This window comes from Python bivittatus, unplaced genomic scaffold (assembly GCF_059951505.1).
Source record: "Python bivittatus isolate LINGU-HERP-01145 unplaced genomic scaffold, Pbiv_v1 ctg000020_np1212, whole genome shotgun sequence".
NCBI lineage: Eukaryota > Metazoa > Chordata > Lepidosauria > Squamata > Pythonidae > Python > Python bivittatus.
The window spans coordinates 14820421-14832709 of NW_028277030.1; the positions used below are offsets into that span (position 1 = coordinate 14820421).

General features: G+C 36.7%; 1 protein-coding gene across 2 annotated transcripts in view; it reads left to right on the forward strand.

The window, feature by feature from the left end:
• HAO1 (hydroxyacid oxidase 1) overlaps positions 1-10223 on the forward strand; it is a 47702-nt gene extending 37479 nt beyond the window's left edge. The window contains exons 6-8 of one of the 2 annotated variants that reach the window (XM_007422767.3): positions 3722-3880; positions 4729-4798; positions 5619-10223. In XM_007422767.3, coding sequence (XP_007422829.2) covers positions 3722-3880; positions 4729-4798; positions 5619-5689 — 300 coding nt within the window. In that variant the 3' untranslated portion in view covers positions 5690-10223. The remainder of the gene's footprint in view (positions 1-3721; positions 3881-4728; positions 4799-5618) is intronic. The other variant, XM_025163086.2, reaches the window with a different exon arrangement.
• The last annotated feature ends 2066 nt before the right edge of the window (positions 10224-12289 follow it).

Sequence of the window (12289 nt, forward strand, 5' to 3'; positions counted from 1 at the left end):
GGAGAGTGTCTTAACTTCTATAGGATTTCTCCTCAACAGAGCAAACCTCCTATATTTAAACTATATTTATGTTTTGTAAACCACACAGTCGTTCAGTGAGGTGGGTGATGACAAATTTGATATAAACAAACAAACAAACAAACAAACAAACAAATAAAATATTTCATGTGTCACACCATAAGGCAAACCCAGACACTTAGAGAATGTTTTTAAGGGGGAAATAATTGACGTATTGTAAAGACAGTAATTAGAAGCAATTTCGATGTTTATACATATATATTGATGCAATCACCAGTTGGGTACAATGAAGAGAATTCAAAACTTTTTCTCCTTTTTTGTTACTTATTTTATTTTTTAAATATTTTCCCTTTCTCTTTATGTGATAATGTGCATTTATTAATGATCAATATTAATGTTTAGAGTTTTATGGAGATTTTATTTATTTCTTAAGATCATATAATGAACCTAGTTCTATACATTTAATTAATTCATTCACTAATGAATTTTAAATCTTATGATAATGGTAAATCCTTTATTATTCACCCACTATGTTTTCCCCCACTTTCCTTTTTCTCTTTTATGTAGCTATTCTGGTTTTATGTAGCTATTCTGGTTCTGCCACTTGGCCTGGGGCAGGGAGGGAATACTTCAAGCAGGAGGATGGCTAGCCCCATAGTGGCCAGCTCTCCACAGCCTGATTTTCCATCTTCTTGGATCTTCCTTTTTTTAGTATTGTTTTAAATTTTGGATGTATTATGTGTTTTAGATATATTTATAGTTTTAATGTTTTCTGTAAGTCGCCCAGAGTCCCCTATTGTGGGGGAGATGGGTGGGGGAGAAATCCAATAAATAATAATAATAATAATAATAATAATAATAATAATAATAATAATATTTATTCTGTCCTTCAAATGTTTAAACAAATAAAATATTAATTTAAAAAGAAGCACAGCAACTTTCCCTTTTCTCTCTTTTGGTTTCATCCAAAAGGAAGCTTCAACAGCTTCTGCCATACCCAAGCCATCAGGCAAGGACAAGTGACCTTTTTTGCACTCCTCTTTATGACATTTTCTTAAGTTTTCTCCATGAACTTAAACTCTGCAATGTCTTCTCCTCCTCCTCTCTCTTACATTTCCTTTATCTGCTTGTCTTCCCATGGTTTTACAGGAAGCAGGCCGTTGTATTCTGAAGAGGCGCACAGCCTTACTTCTCTGACTTAGCTGGCAAACTGTTCATTGTAACTACTCAACAGCAAGGGACCAGCTCATTTATTATTTAATAAAATGTACTGATTGGTTATTAATTATGCCTTTATTTTGGACTTTCTTAATGCATAAGCCTGTTTCATAATCTTAATTTCTGGCCCTCGCTGAACTGGTGCTATGGGAGGCCATACTTCATTACATCTTTGATGCTCAAAGTAAAATACAAGGGGAAATAAAATACCATAATTACAGCAGCAGATTGAAATCTCTCTCTCTCTCTCAATCCTTTCCACCAAGGTAAAAAACTTGAACAAGTAACTTTTTTATCCAGAAACAAAGAGCGAATGTGTTGAGGAAGACTGATTTCCTGTTACTGTACTTCACTACATGCCTAAGTTGTCCCTCCCCCTTTTAATGTAGTCTGTCATCAGCCATCTGCCCCATTCTAATGAATCACACTATTTCCAATGGTGAGTGAATTGTTTTATATTACCAAAATGGCACCACTCATGTATAAGAAGGAATAATTTACACCTCTGGAGGAATCTCAACAGGTGTAAAAACTTTAGAGAACATAAACAGGGGAAGGAAAAATTTTAAAAAAAGTCATGTAGCCTATGGGTTGAGTATGCTCAATGAGACGGAATACAAAATTCTGATGACTGTTGGACTGGAAAAAACAGGGAGATAAAAGACAATAGATGTTTCGTACTATAACATTTTGTAACAGGTCCCTGTGGTACCTTGTTGATTTCTTCCATGCTCTTCTTCAGTGTTACTCAGCTGCCTCTTTTTTTCTCCTTCTGAAGAGTTGTAGATGATTCCTTCCCTCTGTGCAATTTAGAAATGGAAGTGCTGAGAAAACAGAGAGAGAAAAAAAGTAGTTAGGAGAAGTAGGAGCATTGAAGGAGGACAAACCAAATTCAATAGAAGCAACCGCTGGAACAGGTGGCTTCATTTAAGGAAGAGATCATATTTCACATTATGGGCCATACACTGCACTATTTAATGAATTGATTATTAACAGTCCTGATTAATAAGCAATTAAGTCTGTTTCAATCATCAGGGTTTCAAGTAATTTGGCAAGCCTTCATGATTAGAGCTTTCCTTCTGCTTCAGACTGATAACCCAGATGGATGGTCAGTAGGAAAGGCAGCAAATGTTTTTCTTTGTCTCTCCTCATGTTACATTGTAAGGAGCAACTCAAGGGCACTTTCAGCTTGGAATATTGAGCATGATGTATCTGCCGGATACTGTGGTTGAATCTGTATGTGCATGGCTGCCTATATTTGTCTTGGAGCGTTCAAAATTTGAATTTTTGCAGCTGCGACTAGCAAACAATTTGGTATCAGTCTTTTTCTTTTTCTTTTCTTTTTGGTGACTGATACTTGTTCATAAGTTGTCTTGCTTGGATGTCTAGTCATTCAAATCTGCATATTTCTAAATAAGGTATTGCAAACCACATACATTTAAATCTTCAAATATTCATACCTCACCAAGAGATCTCTAATAATGCCTCAAGAATGTAACGCTTGAGGAAAAGGAGAATGTAAAATGTAATTGATATGTGTATAATTGTTCTCAAATGGATAAAAAAACCCTAAAACGATGTGTCTGTTATACTAAAGCATTGTGTATATGTACACATATATCTGTGGTTCTTTGTATACAGAGAGAGAGGGGGGGAGAGGAAAGGACAGAAATGGAAAATAAAAATGTGGACATCTTGCCAACTCTGGAAAAGTCTAACCAGGACTGTAGAAAAAAACAAATGAACAATGTAATTGTAGGTCATGCCTGAGGATCTATATGGAGTCTAAATCTTGGAAAACCAAATGGGATTCTGGAACCAATCACAGGCCTTGTCAGAATAAGCAATATTCTGAACTTTCAACTATCTAGATGGTTTATTAAAAGGGGATAATGCTTATCTACTATATTGAAAAGTCTGTTTCACCAGTCCAGATCAACTGAATTACAACTTCCTGGGATTTATGTGAACTGTTGTCCAACAGATTTGAAGACGGTGTTCCAGGATTTGTATGCTGTTTGAAATTCTCTGTGACACGCACTCTCAAGCATTAACTATGTACAGTATCTCAGAGTTTCTTCCTGCTGACACTTTCTAATCACAGGAAGGCAGATTCAGTAGGATCTAGCAACTGATTTCTGGAGAATGAGGGTCAGCAAGGCCATAATAATCAAGGATTTTGAAATGATGGGGTATCACTGAGAGTCTATGTTGCAGTTAGCATTTACAAGGTGCAGAACATGGCCTGTGGTTCCCCAGAGAATGTGCAGAAGCTTTTGGGATTTCAGTAATATTTTGGAATTTCACTTGGAGATACAGTTCTTATGTTAGCATCTGAAGCAGGCTAGCTGGAATATTTACCAAATAGGATAATAAAATACCGTGGTAATCACAGCTTCTAAATATTTAAAATTTGGACCTCAAAGATTCTTCCACAAATATATCAAATGTGGAAACTCTCCTCCCTTCCCATTTTCATTTACAGATTGAGGTCCTGCCTGACATAATAGAAGCTGTGGAAGGGAAGGCTGAAGTATTCCTAGATGGTGGAATAAGGAAAGGCACAGATGTTCTCAAGGCCCTTGCTCTTGGAGCCAGAGCAGTCTTTGTAGGAAGGCCTATAATCTGGGGTCTTGCCTACCAGGTAATGTAAATCAGGAATTCAATTATTTTTCTTCAGTGTTTGTTCGAAAGACATAACCTTCCCCATTTTAGCAGTCTTTGGAGTGCTTCTGGACAAATACCAAAAAGTGGCAATTATAATGCTAAGAAGACAACCCAAAGGATCTGACTGGTTCAACTCCATAGCTGGATCCTGAGGCCACTACAACATTTTTATTTATGTCTTGAATGAAGACATGAAGAGAATAGTTATCAGATTTGAAGACACAAAATATTCTGAATTAGTGAATGTTGTACATAGCTAAGAATGAACTTGATAGATTTGAGAAATGGACTAAAAATAATGGATTTCCAATTCGTATTTCACATGTTATCCTCTGTTGAATCAGGTCACCTCCAAATTACTTTATGCCAAATTAGGTTGTTCACCCAATCAAAATCCATACTAATTCTTATTGACAGTGCACAGTCCTGGTGTTCATCTGTTTTGAAGCACGCATTTTTAATGTTGTCATTGTAGTCCTTAAAAGCTATGTCTGGATTCCTATATAATGCTAAACTATTATTTGTTTAACCATGATCTTTTAAAGCACAACTATCCGGCTTCATACATTCTGAGCCATAACGCTATGGCTCACGAACCAAAGTGGCTGAATTCATAACTTACTAAGCCAAAACCATATTATGGATAACCTACTTTAAGCCAGTGTACCTGACATTATCAGTGAGCTGAGCTGGAATTGGGGAGAAAACAACAACAACATTAACCTACTGGACAAATACTGTGTTTGCCAGTTTATAAGCATTTTGCCCAGGGCAAAGCTAGGATCACAACATATATGTTTATAAAATGTGTTTTATTTTAATTAGGGTGAAGAAGGTGTGAAGGAAGTTCTTCAGGTATTGAAAGAAGAGTTTAAATTAGCAATGGCACTCTCTGGTAAGATACAGAGCATTCTGGAATTATTTTATTTACTGTTTGTATGTTGACCACACTTGATAGGAAAATAAGTTTTGTACAATGGAATGTTACACATAGTCACATAAACATCCCATGTTTGGTGGCTTCTGTCTCAGATAGCTTTCTCAGCATCTTTTACTTGATCTTTTTAACTGCCCATATTAGGAACTGACTCTTTTGTACACAAATTATGAATGCTATTACTTAGCTATAGTCTTCCCCTTTCTCAAAGACCATAATATAAGTTAAGTAGCTATTTAATTTAATAGTTATATTAAATAGCGGTTATTTTTAATGAAAGATGCTCTGTAGGGCCAAACTAACTCTGAGTGTTAATCTGTCTTTGCAGTGAACATGTGGAATTTCTAAAATTCAAATAGCATTAACTAAGGTAATGGAGGCTTATAAGTACAGGGATAAGAGAAGAGGACTTCCCGTCCTCTGCTTCCAAAGAGAGCTCTTCTTCTGGAGGTAGTATTTGTTTTAAGGGAGAATCCCACATCAATCTCAACAACATTGCAGAAATAGCACTCAGAAATAAAATTAATCTTATGTGGCATCTGACGGATAAAAATTATGGTACCAAATGGACCTCTTTAAGGAAGATTATTGTGAAGAGATGATATAATTTGTGAGAAGGCACATTATTAGTTATTAGCCACCTATCCTTTCAAGGTAGAGCAGGGGATCTGATGACTTGTATAAATAGATACGAAAAACAATTCCAAAACTATTATTGGAAGTACTTGTTTGAGGCAATGATTTTGAACAAAACTGCTTTTACCTTTTTCTTTTCTAGGTTGTCCAAGTGTACAAGCAATCGACAGAACATTGGTATGGAGAGCTCAGTGGGAAGCTTCCAAGATGTAGCTGCATTTGTCGCATGAACCCCAACTGGTTGCATATTTGTTGTTACTTATCAAGGATTTGGAACTGAAAATAGATGAAAGCTTCCAGGACAAATTTTAGTTGGAACTCCCTAAGTTGTTTCTTCTGCAAATATACCAAATATATCAATCTTTTTTTTAATGACTAGAGTAGTCTATACTGGTATATATCATAAGAATGATGTTAGACATTTATATCCTCTTAAAAATCAGTGCTGAATGGATTTCATTACTTTTGAAGAACGTTGCCCAGCCTAGAGTGGTCTTGGATAGGACTTTATAAAGCATTAATGACAAAAGTTGCAAGTTTTCTGATGGACTGAGATTTACTAAACTGCAGTTGTACAAATATTGGTAATGATGCTTTGAAGTTGTTGGCTCACATGACTGGAAGCAGTTGAGCTCTAAATTAACAGTAAGCAGCTGTTTATATGGCACATAATATAAAAATAATATTTATAGTCTGAAATCCACAGGATCCTTCTTAGTGCTTCAAATATTGAATCAAACCCAAACTCTAGTTGCTAAACTTAGCACCCTAGCATTCTCTTTCCCTTTGTCAACTCTAGTGCAGGAAAGCAAAGCAAGTTTTTTGCCGCTGGATTGCTGAGGTTATGGAGAAAAGGAGCTATGCCAAATGCCTTTTTATGTGTGTACACACAGTTACAAGGGGAAATATTTGCAGTGACCATTGGAATCATCTTCCACCTCAGATCTTCTCTAACATCAACGCCAAACATTAGACCAGGGATGTAGCTTCCCATGTTCCCAAATGACCACCCAAAGTGTGGCAGGTGGTGGGACAAATGGGCCCAGTGTGACCCCCTTTGCTGACATTTACATGGCAGCCAGAGCCCATGGGGACTGATGCTGCTTCCCACAGCAACCTTAACTTAGGGCAGGCAGGCATGCACGTATATGGTTCCTGAGGCTAACTTGCCTGAAGAACGTTTACTTTTCTCCAACAAAAATTGTGTGTTTTTTTCCAAGTAGGTGTGTTGAGTCATTGAACTAGCAAAAGCACACTCAATTTTATTTTGTTACTTATAATAGTGGTATGATCTACAAGTATAACATTAAGTTTAAATGCAAAATAAGTAGGCTGATCAACCCTTGTTGGCTTGTGTAGAAGAGGTAAGGAAGCAAGGAATGATGGAAGAAAAACAATGCTTTAACAACTTTAGTAGTTTAACAGTTTTAAGAAAGAAAGTATCTTCTGATTTGGGAAGTAACCACTGTGATTTCCTACTGTCTTTTTCTTGAAGAAGCATTCATAATATTCTTATTGTAAAAATATCTAGGACCTGGGTATAGCTCCTAAAATGTGTCTTATTTAAAAGCTAGATAGGTTCAGAAGTAGATTCAGAGCTTGTCATTCTCCATCAACATTTTAGCTATACGATTCATGTTTTTTTTCTAATAATTTTATTAAAAGTTTTAGATAGAATAAAAGAATGCAAGTGAAAGAAAAAAAAGAAAAAATGTAAGAAAAGTAAACAAAACAAGAAAAAAACTCTCCCCTCTAAAAAAGTGACTTCCCCCCTCATAATGACAAGTATAAACAATTCCATAATCTCTTCACCTCCTCTCATTTAACCAATATAGACTCTTCATCCCATAACCCATCTCTTAACAGTAGGCAAATCAAATAAGTAACCCCTTTTCCCATCCAATTCTCAGCAAAAAGTCCAAACAGAGCTCTAAAATATTAACTTTAGTTAACATATATAAAATTTAACAGTCCACACCTCCACTCTTAGCTAAAACAAAATCAAATTTAAAAGGCATAAAATGGTCCCAATATCTCACTATAAACAAAATAAAAACAAGGTTTAACATAACAAAAAGATACCATTTCTTCTTTACAAAAGACAAGCTCCAGTACACAACATTTTTGCCCTAAATAACAACTTATCCCATTCAGATAAACATTCCATATCTCAATTCTAAACTATAAACAAATCCACAAAAGACTAAAATTTAGCATAACAAGAGAAATTGTTTCTCCTTAAAAAAGCCAAGATCTAACTTCCTTACTTTAAGTAAAAAGGCAATTAAATACAAAACCATTTTGAGTACTCTGAAATTAAGATTAATAAAATAACAATAAAGGAAAGAACACAAACACCTTATTAAGTATAAACAAATCCAGTGTATCCCATTTTTTCCCAGTTAAGTTATCTGCAAATCCCAAAGGTACCAGCCAGAATAACAACATGTCCCATTTTATCCCTGGTCAAATAAGCCGATTTTATATTCCTTTTTTCTTTTATACAGAACAATCTTTCTCTGTAATCCATTCATATGGTGATTGGTCTTCACTGAAAATTTCTTCAGTACTTTAAACAATCTCTCTTATGATTCCAGCAAAAAGAAATTAATCCAATTGCTCTCTAGGATGGTCATTATTTCTTTCTTCATTTTTAAATTCTCATCCAATTTTTTTCTGTATATCTTATTCAGATTCTCACTCATGTTTTCTTCGGGTAAGTTTTGCTGCATATCTTGTTCTACAACATCTTCTTCTAAGACCAGAGTGCTCTCAGAAAAACACAACATAGCTGACGTAATTGTTTCAATATCCCAATGCACTTCCTCAAAGATATCTCTAAAAGCCATTTTAAATTACTTGTCTTATTATGTGTTCAGTCGCAAAAACAATTTCTCTTTCCCACAAACATGCAATTATGCTTTAAAAGTAATTTCAGAGTCTTAATAGTCAAAGTCCAATTTCCAACGCTGAGCCCTTAATTTGTTTAAAACTTTCTATAGCCAAAATCTTCTCTTGCTTTTTGCTGTTTATTTAAAGTTGTGAAAATTTATAAAAATAAATCTTCATACTCTTACATTAAGAATTGAAGGCAGTCACTGGCTATTTCCAACCTTGTTACTTTGCAGGTGTCTAGCTTATTTAAAGCAGTTAATAGGTAATTAGAAGGCAGTTAGCAAGGGAAGTATGCAAACTTATTGTCCTTTAAAAAGGCCCCGTTTGCAGCTTGAGCAGTTACGGAGAATTCCCCTGTCTCCTGGTTCCCTCCATCCCTGAGATTGCTGTCTTGCAATCTCTCCATGAGGAAAACGATCAGTCATAAGGAGAAACAGCTTGAGCAATCTCACCATCGCTCTCTTTTATCCAGAGAGGATTGTTAAAGCCCTCAGACATTGGCTGCACTTTACACGGAGCTGTCTTCAGTCTGCCATCTTCCCCAGGAAGTCTTTACATGATTCCTGTTTCATGAAGCTACTCATTAGAAAAGGTGTTGAAGTGGAACTGGGATTCAACTTGATAATGAACTTATAGAAAGTAAAGCTTGGAAGTAATTCTGGAGATCATCTAGTCCAGTATTATGCTGGCTGGGGAATTCTGGGAATTGAAGTCCGCACGTCTTAAAGTTGCCAAGTTTGAGAAAGACTGATCTTGTCCAATCCCATGTCTAGTGCAGGACCTCTGTGCCAATCATTGTCTCTCAGCCCAATGTATCTCACAGGATGGTGGGTGGGGTGAGGGGATAAAAATGAGGAAAAAACCACCTGTACATCATATTCAGCTCTCTTCCAAAAACGGTTATAGAAATGTAATGTTGGGAAATCTGACTTGATTGCAAAGAAATGCAAGAAGCGATCTGATGAACAATTAACACTTAATTCAGGGCAAGGACATCATATAACACAACTTAAAAGGGCAGAAAAAGGTCTCAGTTGATTAACAAATAAATAAAAATTTGTTATATTGTTAATTGTTAAATAAGAGATGCATTAAGATTGCTGAAGCCATTTCAGTATATCCAGACTGACTCTGGGGGCATCAATCTCAATTCCTAAGCAACATGATCATAGATATATAACCAGATTCCTAATGTCCCTCTCCCCTTAAATCTACTGTTAGCCACCCTCATAGCCATCTGAAGGGAAACAATTGATTATAAAAAGCTGATTTGGATGAAAAGCCTGATAAACCGTTACTCACCTTAAAGGATTTGTTGCAAATGTATGCCACTGAAATTCTATCAAGTTGTATAGCTAGTAATATACTTTCTTGTAATTTCAGTTTGGCTAACCCAAGATAATCAGCTGTCATGTGGGGAAAATCCAAATGCTGTTCTCCTTGTAACTCCATTTACTATCATTCTCCACCCACACCCCAGTTGAATTTCAGTGTCAGGATATCATAAGCAAGAGCTAGGAATCTTGGCTAGTGGGAGAAGCGTTAGCAAGAGTTGAACTGCTCTAAACTTTGCAGATATGTAAGGACTGACGAATGTTAGAAGTTTAGCCAGAAATCTTAACAATTTTTGATTAAGACTACTATAGGCCATTGGTTGAAATTTTGAAGGTTGGCTTATCTGCAGATGGGCTTATCCACAATTATCTACAGTGCTTCTGAGAATTTAACATGCCAGTTATGAAGGAGGGAGGAGAGAAAGAGTTATGGTGGCTGGCCTCCACATTTGCCTCCCAGGATTGTCAGTGCATTTGGTAGAATAATTTAACATAATAGGGTTATTTTTGTTTGTGTAGGTGGGTGGGTGGGTGGGTCAACTTGGTAGAACAGGTACAGAGTCATGGTTAAGGAGCTGGACCAAGAACTGGAAGACCCAGGTTCAAGATTATGCTCACCTATGGCAGGTCATGGTTGCTTTTTCTCCATCACACTCTCTCAGCCATATTTGGGGGGCTGGGGGATGAGAAAATACCAGAAAAACCAACACAAAGGTATGTAGAGATTCCCAGAGAAAGTACTGAAAGGTTAAATCATCAACGCTGATATAATACCTTCTGCCAGCTCTGGAATGGCAAAAGGGGACAATTGTAACCACAGTATTGAACCCGTATGGTCGAAGCCTGATATAGCCTTATAAAATGGAACAAGAAGTATACTTTTCTAAACAATGCATATTTTCCTACCACATATTGCCATGGAATTTGCTTGCATAACATAGATGGCTTTAAAGCACGATTCATCTAATTGACAGGAAAGCAAACTTTTATCAACTGGGTGGTTAGAAAAATGAAACTTCTCTGTTCAGTGGCAGGGCACTTGAGGGCCAGCCACATAAAGGATATGCTGGTCGCAATTGTACTTCCCTTTATGTTTTGACTGTGGGTTCTTTGGAAGAATCCAGAATTTTGGGGGGCAGCCCCCCTCTGTAGTATAAGACTGGTATTTGAACAGTAGAAAGTTAAACAGGAAAGCAATTAGGGATTGTGTTTTCAGAGCACTCTGCCAGTTACCAGGGACAGGGGATAAAGGAACTGATTCCTGCTTTGGGGAGGGTGTTGCTTACAGGCAGAACTAATCTGATGGTTGGAATATTTAAGCTGTGTCTTTGTTCTGCTCATCATGTACATTTGCAAAGAAATGCAAATATTGCTTCTGGTGACATCCTCCCAAAGAAAATAAAATCTAATCGATAATAATGTATCCCTGAAGTTTCTTGTTGCTCAGGAAGAGCAGAGTTTAATTTAAAACATTTGTTTCCAGGAATGGACACAGAAATGCAGAGATCAAAATGTGTGCTGAGGTCTTCTGATGAGAACAAAATGAATTGTGGGTGAGGGGGGAAAATGTTCCTCTGCTTAGGAGATAGATGTACGCAACAGCTTTGGCTCACAGTATAAAGAAATCAATGGTCAATTTAGCCCTATTTCTAAGCTGATGATTTTATCTTGTAACTGTGTGCAAGTGGGGTATAACTATAAGAATAAGTTTCACAACCTCCCTGAACCTGAGGTAGGTCGGCCCCCTCATGTACACATTCCTGTGCATACACACCTCCATTTGAGTGTGCCCTTGTGTACAAAGCTTCTCCCTTTTTCTTGATTTTGGTGCTCAGAGCAAATGTTTAAGCCTCTCTCCCCCTTCACCTGTTTCTTCAGATTTGTCAATGCTATATCCATTTCTGAAAAATCAACAACTGGACTTATTCAAGACAGGTTAGCCATTTCATCAGAAGCCACTCTGTGGTTACTGTGTCTTGTAAAAATATGGACTTAAAAAAAATCTGCAGTGACTGTAGTAGTGGTAAGTAGAGTAGGCCAATGGTGGGTATCCATAGAGAACTTCATCAACAGCCATGGAGGGCCATGTGCAACATGGGGACAGAACAATTATCATCCTAGATTGGAGTGGAAGAACAATGTTCAATAGAAGAGTTCCTAAAAATGGATTTGTTTTGCAGGACTGTTATTTGGAATATGTGAACAAGTCAAAGTGATAATTTCCAAAAGAGCAACCAAGATGCTTTGTGCAGCAGAAATCTAGTCTTATGACTCCTTAAAGGCTGATTATATTTATTAGGGCATAGACATTTGAAAGGTACAGTTTTGTTCATCAGATCTACTTGTATTGTACAAAAGCTTATGCCATATTGTACAAAGGTCTTTGGTGCTATAGCTCTAATAACATGTACTGCTCTTCATAGAGCTCCCTGTTCTTTCTGATGTAATAAATATATGTTGAGCCTATTCAGCTTAATCCTTACATATTGGAATACTTCTCAATATGAAAAAGCTGACTTTTCTTTCCTGTGGAATACCATGACCTTAGGAAGACTGCTAGGTTAAGAGTTCTTCGACGTGCTAT